Raw genomic sequence first — 24,120 nt, 5'->3', positions numbered from 1 at the left:
TGAAGATGGAGTTCACGTCTCCATGCTTGCAAGTCATGCACATTACTGACTGAGACATCTCCCCATAGCCTCTATTTTAGTTTTATAATTGCTTTTGGGGAGCAACAGAATCTACAGTGCCAAAGGGTGATTGCTAAATACATTTCTGGCTTAAGATCGGCAGGAAAAGTAATTACTTCTAGAAAGTTCTAAGTATACATTTGCTCAATGCGATCAATGAAACCGGCATGCTTTCAAACGTGTGTGTAATTTTCTTCCATTTCATGCAATGTGGGTACATTCACGGTTCCTGGCGTGGGTTGAATCGCTATCAACCTGGATGTAACTCACCATTCTTTAATTTCAAAGACCATTGGCTTGGTTAGGAAAGAAACATGAACTAAATTATCATTTTATTACTAATTTTTATTTCACTGTTTAAATTATAGCTAATGTATAAGAGATTATGCTATCTGTGTGTGTGGAGACTATGCTTGGCTGGTATTTAATGCTCAGGGATAAACAGCTCTCTTTGGGTTGGGGGGAGAGGGGGACCCTGCGACATTGCCCTCCTCAGTTCCAGTGTTACCTGTTTAGAAGTTCTGTCATGAAGGCGTCTTTTGTTGAGCACACAGCAGGGCTGGGTCTATTTCTTGGTTCCAACTTCATTTCGTTATAAATGTCTTGGGACGCTTTGAGATTATGTGTGCTTGGCAAACCATCCTCTGAACTCTGACCGTCTGCTGCCGTGGGCCCCGCCTTGGTGCCCCTATTCAGTTCACTTTCTGTCTTGGATTGTATTTCGGCTTTCTTCTTTTCTTTTTTCCTCTCTGATTTTAGTTTTGTGTCTTTCTTTTCCACTTTACTTTTGGAGACCTCCGTTCTCCGGCTACTGAGAGCTGGAAGTCTGCTCTTTCGAAAGCCAAACCAGCTGGTGAACGAAGGCCCTGCCTTGGGCTTTGCTTCTACAGAGGCTGACTTTGTCTGTGCTTGGCCCTTTTCCACATTCTCCTGAATGCACAACATGACCTTTTCTTCAATGGAGGGTGAGAGGGGGGCTTCTGGGCTCACGATACCAGTCCCAGTTGGAGAAGCATCTGGATGCCGTCCAGAAGTTTCTAGCTTGGATATCCCACTTGTTTCTAAATTGCATGGACGCTGCATCCTCCCTGGGATTTGCGGGGATTGAGGGCAGTCTGATGGGATGGATGGATGCCTGTGGTGGTCACTGCTAGATTGCTCACATACCACCTCCACCCCAGGACATTCTTCCTGGCTATAGATCTGTTGGTCATCCACTCCAGGGGTGGGGAGCTCTTCTGGCCTTGTGAGCTTCCTCAAAGGTAACTTGCTTGGGCTTCCATGCTGGCTGCTAGAACTCCCTGTACTACAGAGGGAACCCTGCCTGGAGAAGGATGGTTCCAGGGGCCTCCCTCCATTGGGAAGATTATCAGATGTTGAGACACAGGGGGTCTTGCTTGGGGACCCTTCCATGGAGATGTTCTGCCTGGTGAGCGAATTGCCTCTCTCAGCTGTGTTGGTGATGATCTGAGTTCGAATCTTGCCTGGCCCTTCTGTTGGTGGCATGGAGGGCTTCTCTCCCAAGTGGACGCTGAAGCTCTGGCTCCGAGCTTTGGCTCCATTCATGCCTAGAGCTGGCTTTAGGTGTGGCTTGCTGGAGGAGAAGGATCTTTTCACAGATCTGTTCTCCATCCCTTCTCTTGCATCAGCTCTGGAGATGCTGCTTTCCACTGACCCGGGCAATGCTGACTCTAAGGGAAGTCCCCTGGCTAAACTGTCCAGACATGGTGGACCCAGCAAGGCTGCTGTTCTCTTATCTCCTGAGGTCTCCAGGCTCGCTGGGTCTCTGGAGTCCTCGGGATTAGACTTACTCAAAGTCACAGAACTTCTAGAAGCTTCATTTAAACTATCCTTTTCTTGTTTGCCTGGCACCACGGACGTTTTCCTGAGCAACTGAGGAGACTTCATGAGAACTTTGAGTCCTATTGGGAGGCGAGTTTTAGATCCTTTCTCGGGAGGGTTTGGACGGCTTTGTGACGTGCCCTGGCTTCTGCAGGATGAGGAAGATGGGGAGGGACTGTTAACCTGAGATGTCAAGGACTCATTCGCCCCTGAGAAGGAAGGCCTGTGGGGTACCATAGAGCTCTCACTCAGCTGTCCTTTTCTCCCTGGAGACAGGTTTTTCGAGGACGCTACCTCTAGCAGTTCATACGCTGAAGGACAAGTCTTGGGTATCTGTAACTCTGTGTCCACGTGTGTGGTTCCAAGGGCTTGGTGAGGGGGAGGTTTGGGGATGCCTCTCTTTGGAGAGGACTTTGGAGGCCCTGTAGCCATCGCAGCAAATGAACTGGGGGACACGTGCCCAGGGTGTCGGGCGTGTACCCCTGTATCGGCAGGGGGAAGAGTGGGAGGGAAAGCGGGCTTTCTGGAGGCCACAGAAGGTTTCTTCTTCTGTAGTTCTGTCACGGCTGGACTGGGAGCGATGGCAGGAACAGAGGACCCTTTCAACGGTGGGGATTTCAACCCTGCACCTACAGTGTCCCTAGGGAGCCTAGTTTCAGGTTGGCCAGGTGACGGCTGCGGTGGAGAGTCATAACTGGTTCTGACCAGGAGGGAGACTGACCTCCCTGGCGTGGGTGGAGGGGAGGGAGACCTCACTCTTGACTCTGGCCCAGAGTCACAGCGTTTGGCCTCCGTGGGGGACCCGTCACAGTCACCGCTCCCCATGAGACGCGGTGACTGGATCCCTGGAGCCTGACCCTTGGGACACAGAATCCAATTTTTCTTGTTGGAAATGTTGGGGATGTGAGGAAGCTGGGTGGGGTGGTTCGGAATGTGTGATTCTGGCTGTACATCACCGAAAGAACCAGGGCTCTCTGTCTTTATGCATTGTGGGAGTTTCCCTGGAGGGGATGCTGGTGTCTTTTCACGAGTCACTAAGCCACTGGAGGGGACCAGCGTGGCTGGTACAGGATCCACCAGCTTTGATTTCTGAGGTGAAGACTTGCCTCTGGAAGGAATTTTTGTCAGACCTGGCTTTGCATAGACACCCATGTTTGCCCCAGGTCTAGAATTACTCTGCCAGGCTACACCTTGTGTTGGTTTGGCGAGCTTTGGTCGTGGGGAATTCTGAGAGTCAAAGGAGTCATTCAGAGCTGTGGGAATACCGTTCTCGTCTTTTGGAATGTTTTTCTCAGTCTCTTCTTCAGGTCTCTTCCGAAAAGGACAGTCTCTTGCGGTAGCTCCTGGCAGTAAAGGAGTAGTTCCCTGAGGTAAAAGTTGAGTGAGTTCTGAGGGTCCGGCAGGGGCTGAGTTGATGGAAATTTCATCCCTGGTCACAGTGACAACTCCAGTCTGATGGGAGCTGAATTCAACGGGCTCTCCGTTTTCTGCATCAAACACGACTGTGACGCATTCTTCTGAAGAGGTCCTCTTGACAACCCTTTGCTGCCTGATGAAACTGAACGTCTTTGGCTTTGTCTCTGAGCGGGTGAGACATTCTTCTGCCACATCCTGAGAGCCCCATTCAGACTTTATAGATTCCCCATCTAGGTTCTCCATGGACTTGTCTGTGTCCCCCGTCAACGACAGGTCTGAAGGACTTCTCTCATCGCTGCTCCCCACGTGCAGCTCATTTAGGGTTTCATTGTCATCTGTGTCTGAAAGATGAAGGTTCAGGGCCACGTGGTCCCTGTGTGGGTCCCTGTCCCTTTGCACCCAGGGCAGGTGGATGCTGGGGCATAGCTTCCTTTCCAAGGGACAGTGGCTAGCACAGCGAACTAGTCTTTCAGGCATTTCTCTTGTATGAACTAAAGCTGTACCTTCTGAGAAGTATTTTCCGTGTGGCTCCCAGCTAAATAGACTGTCTGAAACACTGTGGGTTAATTTACTGCCCTGGATCCTGCAGCCCTGGCTTGGAGCTGCTTGCAGCAGAGCTGAGGGTGGGGAATCTTCATCGACATTCTCATGAGAATCTGCATCATAGATAAAGGAAGGATGGAGACCCTTGCAGGGGATCCCCGGGCCAGGGGGTTGGCAGGAGGGATACTCCTTGAGGCTGCTATTTTTTATTCCTGGAGAATAGATTCCTTCATTCGAGTTCATGCAATCTTTATAGCCCCATTTGGTTATCACCGACGGTGGTTCAAGTAACACTCTCCGCTTCTGTAGCTTCCTCAGCCCTTCCAAAATGTGGCTTTCTTTGATGCGGGTTGGAGGTAGTTCATCTGCAGGGCTGTCAAAGCCACTTGGGAGCGAGGAATCGATACTCAGTCTTTTATCCCAGTTCTGTGATGATTGCTAGGAAAGAAAAATAGATATCAGGGATGATTGAACCAAACGGATCTCAAATAAACAAAGGAAAGGCCCCTCAGTAGATTTAATTTGTGTAAGTGGGTGATAAATATTCACATATAAACACAGTTCGGGCAATGCTAACTATGCAGCAAACATTGATTCTGTGAGATCCTGTGCTAAGCAGCATGGTGAAATAAGGAAATGGAATGTAAGAATATGTCTTTAAAAGTAGAAAATTCAACTGGAGTGAGGGGGTCAAGAAATACATTTGAGAAATGGGAACAGGATGGCTATTTTAGAGGTTCATAGGTCTATCTGGAGAGATAGTGAAAGGTAGACACAGGAAAATAATTTGTTTTTTGTTTTTGTGGTTGTTTTTAACTTAACTAGTCCTCTAATGACACATGGGTTTACCTACAGTTCTAAGGGAGTAACTGTCTTCCAGGTGGAAGAAACAGAATGGCCAAGGACACAAGTCAAAGAAGCATAGCATGCTCAAGCTGCACCTGGGGAATGGGCAGAACAGCCTGACTGTAAGGGGTCCAGACACAGCAGAGGAAGGAGCCAGGAGAGGAAACAGTTCAGTGCACCACTCAAACATCTGATAGCTCTGTGACTGTCTAGGGCCGGGATCTGAAGCTGTCACGCACACCTGTATGCAAATATGTGCATATCTGCATGCATAACTGGGCATCAGCAGCCCCATCCCTGTGGCTGTTACTCTCCTACTGATGCCAGTAGATCAACTTCTTGCCCTTCCACCTACCTGAATGCCAGTCTTATTTCCATAGTGTATGGGAGATGAAAGATGGTGTTGCCCACATTTGGGTATTTTTTTCAGAAATGGCAACAAGAAGCAGAAAAGCAAAGGCGTAAACTAAAGTGCATTAAGCCCCTGCTGAATGCCAACCACTGGCATGCTGCTTCAACTGCATCTTCAGACCACCATGAGCACCTGCTGTAGACCAACCATTGCCATGCTCCTTCAATTTCCTCATCTCAGACCACTGCGAGAGACACTATGGCTCTTTCCTTTTGCTGTGGGACTCTGATGTTCAGCAAGCCTGCTCTGTGACAGGTCTCAGAGACAGAATATTTGGAGCAAACATTTGGACTCAGCCTTTTCTCCCCCCTGTAACTTTCCACAACCCTGTCATATTTGTTTCCACTCTAGAGGGCCTAGAGCGAAATATGAACTTGGGTTGCCATTCTTAGTCTAAATGCTGTATTACCGTACCTAGCTCAACGTCCAGTCTTCCTTCTGTGCTATCTAGTGTTAAACAGAAATCACTGGCTTTCTTCGCAGTGTTTCTCCAATGGCATTTTAGAGTTGACATAAGAAACTAGCAAGCACACTGGGACATTGAGGGTCTGACTTACTTGAGAAATTATAATTTTGCTTTAAATCAAAAGTATGTGTGTAGATGTCTCTGTGTGGGTGTGTGCACAAGAGTACAGGTGCTCACAGGGGCCAGAAGAGGGGGTTAGAGTCCTTGGAGCTGGTGGTTGTGAGCTGTCCAATGTGGCTGACGGGAACTGAACTGGGGCCTTCTGCAAAAGCAGTATACATGCGTCATCACCAAGCCATCTCTCCATCCCTGCTGTGGACTTTTCAAAATGACTAATGGTGGATGGCTTTAGGAACAAATATGGCTATTTCAGAGGATCGATATACCAGCAACTTCCATCAGAACCTGAGCTGTTTTGTAAGCTGTGGACACTGGATTATATCTAAGCCATTATCATAAAATTTACTCTTGCTATCTCCAGCACACACATTTATTTGTCTTGAAGTCCAATTATTTATTTTCTTCCGCAAACTCTCCAGTGCCCGGAGCTGCTGCAGACAGATGTGCTTTGCTGACAGTGCCCTTTTCTTCTTGGAGTTTTGTTCTCTAATGTTAGGAAACTGCATCATTCAAAGCTCCTCTGGAAGTCAGAAGAAATCCCACCAGAGAGTCAGGGTATTCTAGACAGAACAGAGAATGGCCTCCCATAGTGTGTGTTTCTAAGATTTCCCATGGTCCTGAGAAGCACACTAAGAGCAGGGATGAGAAGCCAGAAAACAGGGTCCTGCAAGAGCTTGACAGCAGCAGAGCTGTTTAACACAGAGAAGGTCAGCCCAGCTCCTACCCACCACCTCTCCTCTTCCAGCAAGAGCCTGTTCATGCTGTGTTTTAATACGCCTCTAAAGCCAGAGGCTGCAGATCTGCTGATGAGATAAACAACAGCTCCCCTCCCCCCTGCAAGTCTCCCATGGGAGGTTACACCCATAAGTGAGTAGAGAAAAGTTTGCACCAATCTTGAAAGGTGGCACGGGAACATGAGAACATGGGAGAGCCATTTCCTGAAATTGCTATATTCTTTGTTAACAGAATTGGAAGAGAGATCTTAGGGAGCGACACAGAAGACTGAAGGATGCTTCTGAGAAGCTAGGGGCAGGGTTTAATGTCCTTAGTACCTTTCCATCTCTTGGCAGGAAAATATTAAGTTTTATTTTATTTTCAGTAGAAGGCATTTTGGGTGTTCGTGGGACTAACTCCATGCCAATAACAGGTATAAGCCCTCTGCATGTAAGGATGACTCAACAAGGTCAGGATAACAGAACCATTAGCGGCAAAGAATGCCTGGTTTTACCATGCACTACTGTGTTCTAGGGTCAGATATTTACATTCTTAGAACCCTGGTTTTCTGAACTGAAAACTGGGAAGAATCAGGGCTGGAGAACAGCTCGGTCAGCAAAGAATGTGTGTGTAAACACGAGGGCCTGAGTGTCACCCTCAGAACCCACTTTAAACAATGCCAGGCATAGAGGCATGTGCTTAGAATCCCAGCACAGGTGAGGCAGAGCCAGGGAGATCCCTGGAGCTTGCTGCAGCCGGCCAGCCAAGCTGAACTGGTGGGTTCCAGGTTCAGTGAGAGGTTGTGTGCCAAAAGAACTTGGTGGAGGGCATCAAAGAAGTAATAAGTGAGGTTGACTTGTGACTTCTGTATGTACACACACACACACACACACACACACACACACACACACACACCACATCTGTACACACATGTACCCAGCATGCACACATGCATATACACAGACAGGGAAAACAGAACCTTAAGTAAGTTATTGGCATTAAGTGAGTTAATATCTCTATAGTACTTTTAAGAGGGGGCCGCATATGGTAGTAACCGAATCTATAAGTGCCAGATTTCCCTGTTGAGACCGGCTAGCGAATTTTATACAAGCTTTTCTGTTTCTACAACAAATGATATTTAAAAAATAGTTGTGAGCTCAAAAAAGCTATTACTCACACATTATTATATAATTTAACAATGTGTTCCTGTTCAGAATCCTGTGATTTATTATGTAAGTCGATACTAAATGAACACCTGACACCAGGCACAAACGGCAGAAATTCTATAAAAAATATAACTTCAAAATATCTCGAGGGTCCACACAGAGCTAGCTGGGACCCTGAGAACTAAGTGTGTGTTGTGAGTTATCACAGGCTGTAAACTGCCACAGGTATATTTGGATTATGGCTGGATGGCTACCTGAGTGTCCCTGAAGGATCTTAAGCATTTTTTTCCTCCTGTTTCAGGGGAGAGATTGCCTTTGTAGATCAAAGACTGCCCTAATTAGAAGCATGCCCACCAATTATTTTTTAGATGGGTAGGTATAATTTCCAGATAGTTCTTGTCATGTAACCATGAGGACACAAATTAGTTCCCTAGAACCCAAATAAAAAAGTTAGGTATGGTATTGGGTGACATTACTCCTAATCCTATCAAGGCAGACACAAGGGAATTCCCGGGACTTGCTGGCCTGCTCCCGGAGTCCTAGATCAATGAGAGGTCCTGACTCCGGAAAAAAAAAAACCAACCAACCAACCAAACAAAAAAAAGTTGAATGAAGGGTAGAAGAGTCCAAACACACCACCTGAGACTTTCCTTTGGCCTACAAACATGCACATACACACACGTACCTAAATACCCGCATGCACCTCCACATGAATGTACACATACAAGTAAAGGAAGTTTTTTAAAAGGTCATTGGAGACAGAGGGGACGCAGCATGAGAATAAAGTGAGGAGGGTGGAAAAGAGGGCTGGGCACTTGAGAACACTACCTGCTCATTCAGGAGACTCAAATTTAGCTTCCAGCACCAAATCGAGGAGAGGGGGCTCACACTCACTCAAAATTCTCATTATAGGGGATCCGATGCCCTCTTTTGGCCTCTGTTGCCAAAAGTGCATATATACACACACAGACAGACACACATACACACACACACACACAATCCTTAAAGAGACAAAATGAGACTAGGAGGGGGTCACGGGAGCCAACAACTTTGAGGAACACAATGAGACAAGCAAACTTCCCTGACCATCATTTGAGCCTCTGCTTGGCCAGGCCCTGGCAGTCGTTAATACTCCTTACGGGAGCAATTTACATAAAGCAGCTGCTCTCTGCTTTGCATTAGAAGTCCGCGTCTATAGGAATAGACTCAAAATGCAAGCTGGAAATCCTTTTCAGAGCTCTGGTTCAGCAGATGACAAAGCTACTCCCTCACCACTGGAGTCTATGAGGCCTGGAGCTTTCTTGGTTTCCAAGCTGGTGAAAGAACTCATCCAGACTGTAGAGAACTCACCCCTCCATACTCAGATCTGCAGTTGCCATCCTGGTGTACTTTGCTTTCCTTTAAGTTGAGGAGCTGCTAAAATAGCTATTTTGAAAGACTTGGCTTGTTCCAATATGCAAGGAAGCTGGCTCGGAGGTTTCTGCAGCCCTGTGAGCGCCCTGCAGATGGGAGATGTTCTTGCAAGAGCGACTGTCTCACATCCCGAAAAAGGGCTAGGGAGATGACTTGGTTGGTAAAGTGCTTATCATTTAAGAATGAGAACAAGGATCTGAGATCGGATCCCCAGAGCCACAAGAAAAAATCTGGAGGTGCAATTTCAGTCCTGAAGAGGCAGAGGCAGGTGGAACCCTGGGGCTCACCGGCCAGTCAGAGTAGACAAATTGATCAGTTCAAGTTGCATGCCAGAGACAAAGCAACAACATGGACAGGCCGTGATTCCTCAGCTAGCAAAGGCTGACTTTTAGATTCCACTGGTACCAATACACAGATGTTTGTGCTTACATGCACACACAAAAGCACACACATAAAATAAAATAGAGTAATAAAATAAAAGAAGAACCAGGGAAGACATTTCTGGCATGTGAGTAGGAAGAGGCTCCCCCTTTCACCAAAACCTTGCTCCCTATGTCCTGCCCCAGTACTCTGTCTGTCTGCTCTGCTGTTCTCTGATGTACAGCCAACCCGCTTCGTGTTTTCTGAGCCCACAGCACTGAAGAGTGGCAGTCTCCCTGGTCCGTGGGCAAGCATTCAGCAAATGGTCATTTCCTTCCCAGCGCCCCTTCTGCCTCCACGATCAAGTTTCATTCTCTGTGAAGCTGACTTGCCTGACAGGGGCCTTACCCTTTTCCCAAGGAGGTTCCTGTCGGGCCACTTGTAGGAGGAGTCACTGGAGAACCCGCTGCAGGTGCTGGACAGGGACAGTTCACTGCTACTGCTGCAGCTGTTTCCAGGACAGAGGTGGTCAGGGAAGACGACCCCCGAGCCCGAGTGTCTCAAGGCAGGGGTTCCTGATTTTGCATTCTGGAGGTGTTCCTGTAAAAGCAGGACAAGGCTGAGCAAAATCGTGGCTTAAGAAGAAGAAAACACCTAAGGAGCTTAGAGTAAGTGGCTAGAAGTTCAGGCTTGGGAGCCAAGCAGACCTTAGGCTCAGATCTTGATTCTGCCATACATGAGTGTGTGTGTGTGTGTGTGTGTGTTTATGTGCGCATACGTGAACATGCATGTGTGTTTGGGGGGCCTACATGGGGAGGGCTATGTAAGCATGTGTATGCGCAAGCATGTGATGACCAAAGGACAATCTCGGGGTGTCATTCCTTGGGTGATTGTTTAAGAAGTCTCTCACTGGTCTAGACCTCACCCAGTAGACCAGGCTGTCTGGGAAATGTCTCCCCACCACTGAGGTCACAAGCATGCACCACGATGCTTCGTTTTTTACGGTTATTTCTTTCTGTTTTTTTAATGTGAGTTTTAGGAATCAAATTCAGGTCCTCAGGTTTGCAAGGCAAGCACTTTACCCACTGAGCTAACCCCCACCTCCACCCCTTGGCTATGCCTCTTCCTGCGTGGCTCTAGGGAGACTGTTTAGCTTCGCTAGTCACGTTTCTCCTTTTAAAATGAATCGCAACAGCATGGATGGTCAAGCCTAAATGGTCAGCACAAGGGTAGGATGAGCGTCTATGGTTACCACGAGGTGACATGAGGTTCGAGACATGAAGTACATAGTTAGTATCTGATTTACAGAAGGTGCTGGGCTTATTTCAAACGAGCATCGTTATCACAACACTAGGTTCTCATTTTATCCAACCATACTGTAAGAGATCAAATCAATATCAAATCAAGACTGGGGGCAGAGAGTATAGCTGGTAGGAGAATGTTTTACTGGCATATATGAGGCCCAGGGTTCAATCTTCAGCATTGCAGAGCAAAACAAAACAGTAATAATACACCCCAAATACACCAGATAGAAGAAGACACATCCTTGGCTATAGGTTCAAGAGCATCAGCATTAGGCTTTACCTAATGGTCCAGATCAGGTTATACACTGCTACAACATTTGCTGTCTTGAGCTTGTTTCTCTCAATGCTTTCATTTGTAGAGTGGGCAGCTCTACCATAGGTTCCCCTCTGACTGGGAGGTTATGTCAAGTCAGCTATCATGCACACTCCAATCTATCTTTGCAGCCTTGCATGACACCACGTGCCACAGGCACAACGCTCAGAAGTCACCAATCTCCACTGTAAACCATCACAAAATGTTTCACGTCTGGTGGGCCCCGTGAGTGATAAGAAGCCCCACAGCTCACAGTAGGGAACTCATGCAGAAGGCCCAGGTGCTTAGAATTCTTGGGGCCTACATAGCATAGGCAACAGTTAGCATGGCAAACACCCATGTACATCTCGACATCCACCTTGCAGTTGTAATAGACGGAACTCTGCAGACTGGACAGGCGAAATTAATTCAGCATCCTGATGGAGAATAGGAGCTCTCTATTACCGTCTAATTCCGGCCTATCTTTAGAAAGCCTTGTCTCCGAAACTCTCCAGTAGGGAGCCATCTGTCTTTGTGTCACTTGCAGAGGTGTGAAGCCTCTTACTTATTCAATTTATTGACACTTTATGGGTGCCATTAGTACCTGAGTACTTATCACTGTCCTGCAAATGCAATTCTAAATGAGGGTGGGAATCGCCCCAGCCAGGGCCCGGCAGGCAGCCATGGTGGGAGAGTACAATGTGGCACACCTTAAAACCTCACAGAGTACAGAGGCCACATTTTATTTGCTAGCTAATCAATAACTATAACACTCAATCATTTCATCTGCCTTGCTGTAGATACTTTATTCTTGCTGCATAATGATCTCTTTAAGTGATCTTTCAAGAAAATGCCAAGAAATTTTAATATCGTATTTCTCCCCACTGAAATTTGGGACTAAGTGTCAGGATAGAAGAAACTTCTCAAGATTCAGGGTTCAGCATCATCTACCAGTGATGCCCTTATATACTGTGAGATACAATTTAGTCAAAGTAAGTCTACTTGTTTCTTAACAGATATCTATAGTCAGCCAACAGCTCTATTCAGTTTTTCTTTTCTTCTTTTTCCCAGACAGGGTTTTATATAGCCTAGACTGGCCTTGAGCTCACTATGTGGTTAAGTTTCTCAATTACCTTTCCTGTTGTGACAAAATGCTCTAACAAAAGTGACCTGGAGGGTAAAGAGTTTACTTCGGCTGGTGTTACAGAGGGATACAGTCCATCATGGCAGCGAAGACACGGTGAAGGAAACAAAAGGCTGGCTGGTCATGTTGCCTCCATATTTAAGAAACAGAGAATGGAGAGGAGTGACGTGTAGGCTATGAAGCCTAAGGGCACTCCACTAGTGACTGACTTCCTCCAGCGAGATTCCACCTCCTAAGTGTCCCCCAACCTCTAATAGTACCATGGGCTGGGGACCAATTGTTTAAACATACAAACTTCTGGGGGTGGGGCATGCTTCACAGTCAAACCACAATATCAATGATGACTTTGAACTTCTGACCCTTCTGCCTCTAGTCTGTGAGCGCTGGGCTCAAAGTCATGCACCACCATGCTCAGGGTGTATGGTGCTGGAGAAGAACACAGGGCTTTGCACATGCTAGGGAAGCCCTCTACCAACAGAACTGCATCCTTAGCCCCCACTGGCTCCGTTCTGCAGGATAACCTGATACCAAAGCCTCTGCTAGCATAGACAGAGAAATTTCATCCTATGTAAAGTTCCAGAAATATCACATTAGCTTCCACTTTTACTTCAATATATTCCCAGGCCTCTATCCTCGTCTTTCATGCTTTGTTATGAGATTGGTATGGTCGCAGTTGTTAATTATAACTGCCTTTGCTCCAATAGATTCTCCTACTCTCCACAAAGCCACTGAGTCTGCACATCGCCAGGTGCCTGAGAGGCAGACACCTCCAACGGCTTTCCGTGCTTTGCACGGGTTCTGGTGACTTTTTGTTCTTCTTTCTCCCAGGGTACAACAGTTAGGCTGTGATTTTCTGTCTCCCCGATCTATCCCTACCCACTCTGTCTAGCAAAACTACCTGTTTGTATAACTCAAGTCAACACCTAAGCCTGAGATAAAAAGAAGCCTTCCTGCTTGGGCATTACCCAAGCACAATGCCCTTTAAAGGATGAATTAATTGACAGGAAACAAGAATGTAGAAGATGGGTAGACACGAAGAAAAACTGCCAGCTCTCCCTTGGAGTTGATCTTGAGTCACAAGAGAGATACTGCATATGAGTGTAAGGGAGGTATGGACAGTGAGCCACATCATGTGACGCTGGCGGTAATGGGAGAGATTAAGCAGAGAGGTGTAGTAATACATGCTCATGCTCATGTGCACACAAATCATATGGGGAACTGTGTTCAACTGAAGGCTCTGATCTAGCAGTTCCATAATAGGACTTCTGATGTGCAATAAAGTCAATAAGAACTGGACATTCCCTTTGTATTATAGAATTGAAGGCTCTCCCCCACAAAGCCCATATATTGTCTATGCTATGATGCCAGAACTCTATTAGTAGTCTGGAAACGGAAGGGAGTGAAGGTTCTCCCTCTTCAGGGTTCTAGCATGATGCACACCGCGACCAACTTCCCTACTATTCTCTGACTTGGGGGCTACAGCTGTGAGCCTGCCTATGCCTCTCCTAACAGAGTTCTGCAAGGCAATTCTGTCTCAGCTTCATTTCTATGGATCCATTTTCATCTCTAGCACTAATGAGTTGGAGAGGGAATCAAACATATGTGTAGGCTGGTTAGAGAGGAATTCTCCACCAAGAGCAGGTAGAGCTACCCTCCATTTGGGAAACTCCATCCTTGGCCCACTGTTGCCACTGATGGCTTAATTTAAAAGGCATGTAGAAGAGAATTCTATCACCATGGCTGCAAAGTTAGCTTTCCTCTGACGTTTGCTGTTGTGAGCCAGCCTCTGTCTGCTCTGGTTAATAGCTGTTCTATTAACTGTTCTGTAGCTTATAGCTGTTCTATAGCACTTGACTTCCAAGACCATTTCTGAGGTTTGATTCAAATCCCTTTCATATCCTAGCTCTTTGAACTTGGGGGAAAAGTTACTTTAACCCCTCTGTCTCCAAGTGGTTTTTTTTTGGTCAGTGGAGGTAACTGAGACACCTGCTACACCAAGTAATTGTGAAGGTTAAACAGGTATATGGGGACTTGACTTGAGAAGTTCTAGGTGTTGTTACTATTATGAATGCATGCATATGAGTGTGTGCATCTGCACATGCCCACGCACGCATGTGTGCGCGCACACACATACACACACACACACACACACCATACATACACCACACACACACACACACACACACACACACACACACACACACACAAGTTGCTTTCATCAGATATTTTGCAAGTAAGTAAGACTCTAAGCCCAAATCTTAGCCATAATGTTACAGTGTCCAATAGGGCCAACATAGAGAGCCAAAACCCAAGGAATCCACAGAATACCACACATTCCACTGAGCCCAACTGGCAATGGAAACACATGATGGTAATTATTAAATGCCCTCTTTGTGGAAAGGGCATATCTGTTTCATTTCCAACATTATCTTATGGACATCCATTTAACTGGTAAAATGCATCGTTTGCTCTGCTACAAATGTGTCTTTCTCATTCTTTTCTGGATTAACCAACTTGAATGGTTCACATTCTCTGATATTCTTACTAAGATACTCGCAATATAAAAGCTACAGTTTCAGTTTAATAATAAATAGAAACAAAGAGACTGAAGCCAAGAGTTTCTTTAATAAAAACTATACATTTGCAAAATTCATAATCTTAAGGTCCCAGTACAGGTCAGGGGTTGTGAGGTCTTTGCAGATATAGAGAGTGATAGTATTTTAACTTGAGAATATTTACATTGAATACGGAATATATTATCTGCAACAGATAAAATTATATGGCAAAAAAGTCCAGTTATCCATGACTGCTCAAGTCATTTTTAAAGCCTAATATTTTTCAGTATGTATGTATATGGCTGTTGTGTTTTTCTCAAGTGTATCTTTTTAGATCAATGAGAGTTAAAAGCCATGCTGGTTCAAATTTTACCAAACAAGCACAAAGCTAACCCCAACTACAGGGGGGAAAGTGCAGAGTCCATGCATTTTTAAAAGTTCATACATAATATATCATTAAAGTGAGCGAGATAATTTGAGACATGGGCTTGAATAAAAAGCCCCTTGCCCATTACTCAGAGACTTTGATATGTAATCAATGCCCAAAACGCTATCTTGGGGACAGAGCCAAGATTTACGACACTTCTTCAGAGAGTGACAGTTTCTGCTTATTCTATCAGCTGGGGAACACGTTATTGAATTTCAGAGAATACAAGAAAGGGAGGTGTTGCTATCTGCCTGAGGATGCTTCAGAGGTGCACCTTGTGGTTTGTTTGTGACACCAGTGTTGCTGGGAGGAAGAAAACGACCTAAACAACACTCCATGGATACAACTGGGAACCTCGCACACAGCTCAATATCTGTCTGAGGTGGTGTCAAACTGCTCCGTCCTGCCTCTGAGAGTAAATCTCCAGATGAGAGGTCTATGACACGTGAGGGAAGTTTCTAGGGTGAAACCAAGCAGAGACGTCGGGTAGCATTGCTTTAGTTCTTTATTTCAAAATCTGACTTTGGATAGAAAGATTTCTAAGAGTTTGATATTTCCCATTAGGAGAAATCAGGCCGGAACCCACGCAAGTCTAGTCTAGCTCATCAGAGTTCTCTGTGTGTGTTCGTATTTACAGGTTACATTTTTATAGATAACAATCACAATTTTACAGTCTGACAGACTGCCTATCAAACTACTTAGAAGAAAAATAAAAAGATGTGGCAGGTTAGAGAGATGGCTCAGTTTGTAAAGTACTACAGTGTGAACATGAAAACCTGAGTTTGATCTCCAGGACTCATATAAAATAGTCTTTCTTCCCCAAGGAAGAGCACACCAATTGATTAGCCAATACTAAATGGTCAGCTCTAAAAACATACATAAAGTGACATCATACAGCCTGAGCAGGTTGTACTGATATATCTAGGAATATATATGTATATAATAACAATGAAAAATGTATCCAATATTTGAAATAGAGCAAGGAGTGGAATAAGGGAGAGTCTGTAGGAAGGAAAGGAAAGGGGAAGATGATGCGATTATATTATAATTTCAAAAAAATAAAATTTTTGATTAAAGACAGTTATGGTGGGGTGTGCTTACAAACACAGAGCTGGGAAGACAAGTCAGAAGGAACACTGGGCCTTACTGGCAAGCCAGCCTAGCCTACTTGGATATTTCCAGGCCAGTCAGAGACTCTGTTTCCAAAAACATCTCTTCTATAGCAGGTTTGCCTCAAGGATGATGCCCGACTTTCACACACACTCAGACATACACCACAGACGTAGTAGGTAGAATATTGGTAAGTAATAGGAAAATCATCTATACCCTATATGCTGGTTGGCTAGTGTGAAAATTAACCTTTGATAGTTTCACTAAAAATGTAAAAATAGTCACAAGGTTAATTTTATCATGTTCAGGCATGGCTGAAAATCTAAGTGAATAATTATAAAAGTGACCTTATATTTAAACAGCACTGATCTTAGGAAATCTTCCTTTGGACACATTTTACAGCTGAAAGTCATTAGCGTCATCTGCTTGGAACAATTAATGTGAATAGAAAATAATTACATCAGGGACCTGGGGACTCAGAAGATTTTTATGCATTAATACTTACATGCTATTCAATTATATAGTGAATTCTTTATATCAGTTTTGTTTGGGAGACCCGCTACAGCAGAGATGTTTCACTATATTAATCTTTATACTAATTGCTAAGGCTTTCCAGTAGACACTAAAGTTGATTTGTTTAATTGTAAATACAATAAAACCTATGATTTATGTGTCATGTTTCTGCCAGCCTGGTGGCATTTAAAAAATGATCTCTCTCCTGGTTTGTCTTAGTTACAACTTTTATGATTTTAGGCATCAAAAAATTCTAATCAAGTGAATAAATAATGGGCCAAAAAGTCCTTTGTATCATAGAGTGGACCTGTTGCACAGAGAAGCTGATCCCAAGCCTGGGGAGATAGCTCAGAAAGGCTTGAAGCCAAAGTGTGAAGTCCTCAGGCTGGGTCCCCAGAACCCACTTCATCTGAACATGGCAGCACAAGCATTTGTAATTCTGTAATTCTCTGTAAAGATGAGAGACGGAGAGAGGAGAATCTTTCATGGGTGTCTAGCCTGGTGTACTCTGTGGTGAACAATTAGAGAGAATGCCTCAAACAAAGAGGAACATGAGGACCAACACCTGAGATCATCCTCTGACCTCCACATGCAAGTTGTGGAATATGTGTTTTCTCCCCACACATAAATCACGACACCTCTCACACATGGGAGAGGACAGAGAAATAAATAGATGATAGATAGATAGATAGATAGATAGATAGATAGATAGATAGATAGATAGATAGATAGAAAATGTCTTAGATTCTCTTAAACTAGAGAATGTTAGGATCATTTGAGATTGTAGGAAGACTGGTTTTGTAAGTTATTTTATCCCAGCAATTTGGTTATGTTGTCATAGGACATGTAAGTTCCATTAAAGTGACTTTAATCCAGCTGTTTTTATTATTAGAGTAAACAATCCTGTATACTTGGTTAGCAGGTCACTCAATAAATCTGTGAAGGACACCCCTGAACAATGTATACTGTAGCAGAGATAGAACTCATCTTAATACAATGGTAATGATATTTTTCTCCCTGTTCAGGGTAGACCAGTTGTCCTTATCAACAGTTTCAAATTCCTATTGACTTGTTTCTCTCACACCTGTATCCCTTTTCTCTCTATGTATCTATAGAGGCACTTTCAAAACTTGCTACCTGCTGCTAAGAAAATCCAAAGGTTTCCAGACTACTAAGACTCCAATAGGTAACTAGCACAATGATATTGCTTCTGCTTGATTTTTATAAATCCTTTCTCAAGTTCTCTCTGGAATCTAAGATTCTTGTGGGTAATATTAGAATCTTCCCTGTTGTTAACTAATCAGAACCTGTCATAGTGCATTATATTCAATGAGTACCCAATTAACACTCATTACAGTTCAGAAAGAAAATGATGTTCTTATATTTTTTCCTTTCATATATAGGTTTAAGAGATTGAGAGAGTGCCAAACTAATTATATTTTTTAAGACCTAAGGATACATTTATCAATATGCAAACAGCAGAAGTGGTTATGGGAAAGGACATTAAACAAAAGAAATGGTGATTTTTGAGTGGTAGATCATGTGATTTGAGGGAAGAGTCCTCTGTAGATTAGATATCTGACTTCTCATTCAGTTCATGGCTGTGCTTCACTCTTTCTTCTCTGATATATGATGTCACCCTTGCACATCCTGCATGAGTATGTGTATGTCAAAGTCTACCCTTTGTAGTGATACATTGTGCCATTGGTTTTTATCCAACTGATCAATTTATTCCCTTGAAATAGGTTCTCTTTCTGTTGCTTCAACAGAATATTTCTGGCAAAAGGAACTTAAGCAAGAAAGTCTTGTTTCATTTTGTGCACAGTTCCTGGGTATAGCCCATTATGGTGGGGAAATCAAGGCAGAGAAACAGAGAGAGAAAGAGAGAGTGAGAGAGAGAGAGAGAGAGAGAGAGAGAGAGAGAGAGAGAGAATATGCAGAAGCAAATTTGCTCCAACGCACATGTGACAATATGAGGATAGCCGCACAAGCGAGCCTGCTCCTTCCACTTTGCTTGAGACAGGGCTTCTTGTTCTTTGCAGCCCACACCAGATCTTCCACACATCCTACTATCTCTGTCTCTCACCTCCCTGTTGGAGGGATGACAATACAGATTTGCTCAGCTTTACTCAGTTTCTGGGAATTCAAATTCAAGTCCTCAATGCTTGCAAGTTGAGCACTTTATGCACCGGGCCTCCTCCACAACCATCATGGAACATTTAACCAAGGCCACTGTCAATGAGAGCAAGCCAGAATGATACGACCCTAATTAGAGTTTACCTAATTAGATGTAAATTCTCCATCACAGCTCATCTATAGTTCATGCTCACTGGTAGTGTCTATTATGGATTTATTAAAAATGCTGCAGGATCCCTGGCAGCAGTACGAAGCAGAAATGCTGTAGGTCCCCAAGCAGTGGTAGCAGGCCATGTGGTGGCAGGCAGCGGGCCCTGAGAGCAGCCAGTCCCAGGCAGAGATGGCTACCTGTCCTGGAGCGGTGGCAGAACATGTCCCAGGCAGGGAGACACGTGGTGGGCGGGCAAGAGACAGAGACGTAAACGGCACAACATGTAGAGTGAGGTTGAATATTTATTAAGGGGGTTATAGAGGGGGAAGGAAGATGGGGAGAAGAGCAGAGAGAGAGACAGAGAGAGAGGAGAGAGAAGAGAGAGACAGAAGCGGGGAAAGGGGAGAAATGGGAAGAGACGCAGAAGCGAAACTGCCTCTCCAAGGGAAAGACAGAAAAGAGAGAAAGCTCAGGCTGGAAGCTGAAGATCAGCCTGCCTCAGCGGATGGAGGAGGGAGTGGGCATGACTTGTCTCTTAAAGAGACAGCACAATCATTACAGTGTCCCTCTGGATGCACTCTCTTATGTGATCCATTTTTTTTATTTTTTTCAAAGTTTATTAAATTATGAAAGTTTCCATTTCCGCCCCTCCTCCCAACACCCTCCCACTCCCTCCCCCTCCATCCCTAAGAGCAGTCAGGGCTTCCAGCCCTGTGGGAAGTTCAAATTCCTCCCCCCTCCCTCCAGGTCCATGCAAATGGATGGACATAGAAAACGCTTTACTGAGTGAGGTAAGACAGACCCAAAAAGAGGAATGTGGTATGTATTCACTCATAAGTGGATTCTAGACATAATTAAAGGTCTTTGAGCCTATTATTCGAGATCCTAGAGAAGCTAAATAAGAAGGTGAACCTGAAGAAAATCATGTACTTATCCTCCTGGAGATTGGAAATAGACAAGAGTCCCAGGTAACCTCGGGTGCATGGGGGTGTGTGTGGGAGGGTTGTTGGAAGGGGAGAGGGTTAGAGAGAAGGGAGTAGGGGAGGAATGGGGAAAACTCGGGGGACTGAGATGGGGGGAGGGAGAAAGGATGGATATGGGATCAGGGAAGAATATATCTCAACTAAGGGAGTCATTTTAGGGTTTACAAGAGACTTGATTATAAATGGGATCCCAGGTCCAAGGAGAGATCCCCAGATTGTTCTCTGGACAGAGGAGAGGGTGCCTGAACCGGCCTTGGCCTATAACCATACTGATGAAGATTTTGCTTATCACCATAGATCCTTCATCCGACGATGGATGGCGATACAGACGGAGACCCACATTGGAGCACCGGACTGAGCCCCCCATGGTCCAAATAAGGGGCAGAAGGAGGAAGAACATGTGATCCATTTTAAACCTCAAATCTTTAACCTGAAAACCCAGAAAGTTCCTAGATGCATTTTGTTTTAGATATAAGGGGTGGCAAAGCCACATACACAAACACACATACACACAGACAGACAGACAGACAGACAGAAAGACTGACTGACTGACAGACATACACAGACACAAAACCAGACACAGACACACACTCCTGCTATGTTGACTCCCTGACCATACTGGACTATATCCTGGAACTGTGTGCCAGAAAGATTTTTTTTATTTTCATTTGTTCCACAGCATCTGTTACCTGATCTTAGTAATCAAGATCCCACTTGGTCTCAGAATAGAGAAACTCACATCTCCAAATCTCTAGAAGAGAGCTGGAAGAACTTTTGACTCAAACTTCTTTGATCAGGACAGTCCCACCCTCCTGGCCCCACTATGTCAGAAACACATCCTCTCTGAGCCGAGGTGATGATTTCACCCACCATTCTGCGGCATCCTTTTCCTGTTCTTGCTACACATTATTCAGGACTGCGCTGCAAACAACCCCATCTAAAAGGTTATCCATCCTAGACACAGATGAATTCCCATCAAGATGGATCGCTCTGTCCTCTTACTCTGACATGTTATCTGTTGTACACCATTACTGGACCTGAACAAATCCTGAAACACTTCCCATCCTAGGTTCTATTACCCCAGAAAATCAGTTCCATAATACCGAAGATCTAGCCCTACGTTTCTGCTATGTCTCTCAGGAAGGGATTGACCAGGTACCATAGATTCTTAACACTCTTCTTTCTAGGCACTCAGGTGGACTTCAATTCCAATTTTCCTTTGCAAGTAGAACTGGCAACGTAGCATGCAGTTTTAACTCATGGAATATGAGCAAGAGATGCTTGACTTCCTTCTCTGGTTCATGAACCTCTCTTACCTAAATGGTTCTCTATGTGTTTTCTCCCTTCCAGTGGTTTAATGCAGCTAATCCAAAAACAACGCCCTGTTGTTGGAAATAGAGCCAACCAAACATAGGCCAACTGCTGGAAAGAACCACACCAGGGCCAAAAACGCTTTCGTGTACTTCATGTGAGAAAGAACAACGCCTACTAGGCTTGAGCCATGAGTCATTTGGGGTTTGTTTACCATCACAGAGACCATTCACCTGGCTGATGTAGTCTCATCTACAATAAACACTTGGGCATATACAGGGCAGATATTCAATAAGAATGTACATATGTACATATTCTACTTTCCTATCTGGTGAGGCTGTAAAGACACTCTTACCAAAACAATGTAGGATGGGGAAGGGTTCACTTTGACTTATACTTCCAGGTCACAGTCGGGCTTGCTAACTGGATCACTCGAAGGCTTATGCTTAGCCATCTTTCTTATACAACCCAGGACCACCGGCCCAGGAAACAGTACCACTCGTAGTGTACTGGGCTCTCCTTCATCCGTCAAGAAAATATCTTGTAGAAATGTCCACAGACCAACTTGATAAAGACAATTACTCAACGGAGACTATTTTTTTTTATCAAATGATTGAAGACTATTTCAAGTTAGTAGTTAATGTTGACTAGAACAATATATAGGCATGTGTATGCGTATTAGGTATGTGCACACATTTATATGCTTATATATATAGCTTTATCAGCGGAGCAACGTGAGCTCTTATACAATAAATTTCAGCTTTGTTTCAGTGAGATCAACAAACAGTCATTGTGTGCAGGAGTGGGGGTAGCAAAGTTCTTGAAGAGCTAAGTTATATCACAATCCATAGCTAAGACACACTCCTCCTACTAGCATAAAACACCAAGTGCAGACTCAAGGACCCAGCAAGGTAAGGGCAGCTGGTAGTCAAGTTGTACATCAGATTAGTATTTTCCTGGTGTGTGTGTGTGTGTGTGTGTGTGTGTGTGTGTGTGTGTGTGTGTGTAGTACTCAGGTGGCCAGCTCTGTGCTCTGCACAGGTCTGCATCTGGAAGACAAGGCTTAGGAATGTTCTCTTCAACAGACTGTGCCAAGGACAGGCTGTCCTTTCGCTGGTGGGATCAAGGTGAGTGCTCCCTGGAGAATGGCAGGGACTGATGCTGCAGCTGTGTGGTTAATGATGGCTGTGGAGAGTGGAGATCAGAGCCAGCAGAGCCAGGCTGGAGGGCCAGAGTTTTCCATTATGCTTCTCCCATTATTTACCAGGCTGCAGTTTCTCAGATGCTCACTGAAGGCTTATTGCATTTAACAGAATTCTGCCCCTAGGTTTGGACTCAATACATGATGATGTCTTAACTTCATGCTAGTGATTGCTAAGGCCAGAAAGACACCACGACTTTATTTAGTGGTGCGAGGTGAGAGCAGAGCTCTTCATCTGAGAAGTCTGGGGAGCAATGGGAACTGTGCTAGGCAAACTACGGAAAGAAATTGATAAACAGCTTTTATCTTTACTGTTGTCTTTCCTCAAGTTTGAAAAGGAGGGTGTGACATTTTCCCTGTCAGGACTTCAGAAGCTAATAGCTTGGTTTTTGAATAGAAACAAAAATAACAAAACAAAAGGATAATGTAGCCATGGGTCCCATTTTCTCATTCATATTCCTTAAGATAATTAATCTACTAACCTTACAAGCACGGGCATAATTTCCCTCTTCTATTAAAAGGAGAACATCTGGGGCTGCAGAGATGGCTTAGCAGACACAGGAATGAAAGCTCAAGTTTGATCCAGAACCTATGTAGAAAGTCAGGCACAGAGTGCATGTCTGTAATCCCAGAGCCGACCAGTGGCTGTGAAGAGGAGGATCCCTGGGGCTTGCTGGCTAGTTAGCTGAGCTGAAATGGTGAGTGCCAAGATCAGTGAGAGAACCAGCACGAATCATAATGTGGGAATGCACAGAAGCACACGCACATGCATGTGCACATGCACATTCGTGCACACACAACACATGTACACGTACAATAAATACAGTAAGACTAAGAATACAAATAAAGTGGAAAGCAGTAGAGGAAGACATCTAGGTGTCAACTTTGGTTATTACACATGCATGCACGGACAAGTGCAACCATAGAAACTCATCGACCACACACAAGCAAATATCTGTACATAAGAATAAGCATGGCATACATCAGAATAATGGGCTCCATCAACATGGATACTTAGGTTCAGTCACAGAGGGTGGATATGAATATCCTTAAAGATTTATTCTTATTATTTTTAATTGTGTTTATATGTTCATGCCAGTCCAGGTGACCTTGGAGCCTAGAGGTACCTGATTTCCCTGGACCTGGCATTACAGTCAGCTATGAGCTGTCACCTGTGTGTGCTGGCGACTAAACCTAGGTCCTCTCCAAGAGCAGACAGTGCTCTTAGCTGCTGAACTATTTCTTCAGTCCTATAAATAGTATTTTTTAACCTGTTATCATCTAACACCCTGCTTTAGTAAACTTGGTGAAAACTAATTATTGAATGTTCAACCCACATCCTGTTTTACACTCCCAGAGTTGCTCTATTCCTTTTTTTCTGGAGAAAAATCTCTCAGCTGGAAGAAAAGGCTTCTGGTCCCACAGTTGCGTGATTTCCTGCCTTAATTACAAAGCGAGATGGTCTGCTCCTGTCATAGGAACTACTGCTAACCCTATCCAACACCTTTGCCTGACCACTACTCTCAATGTGCTTTTGAGGACTCATCTTAGCTGTTGACTTGGTGGGACTGAGAATTACTATGGAAATTCAATTTTGAGTGTCCATGAGGTGTTTCCAAAAGAGGGTTAACTGTG

General features: G+C 44.6%; 1 protein-coding gene across 7 annotated transcripts in view; it reads right to left on the bottom strand.

Moving 5' to 3' along the window:
• The window catches only part of Nckap5 (NCK associated protein 5), a 912,731-nt gene that overhangs the window by 112,618 nt on the left and 775,993 nt on the right, over positions 1 to 24,120 (bottom strand). For all 7 annotated transcript variants that reach the window (XM_085688321.2, XM_087906588.1, XM_048443779.3 and 4 more), the window contains 2 exons: positions 9,767 to 9,958; positions 569 to 4,299 (listed from right to left, as the gene is read on the bottom strand). In XM_085688321.2, the coding sequence (XP_085544447.2) occupies positions 569 to 4,299; positions 9,767 to 9,958 (3,923 nt within the window). The remainder of the gene's footprint in view (positions 1 to 568; positions 4,300 to 9,766; positions 9,959 to 24,120) is intronic.

The sequence above is a fragment of the Myodes glareolus genome, chromosome 5 (genome assembly GCF_982192425.1).
Source record: "Myodes glareolus chromosome 5, mMyoGla1.1, whole genome shotgun sequence".
Classification (NCBI taxonomy): Eukaryota; Metazoa; Chordata; class Mammalia; order Rodentia; family Cricetidae; genus Myodes; species Myodes glareolus.
Note: the sequence above shows the minus strand (reverse complement) of the source record. Positions and strands in the feature narration are given on the sequence as shown.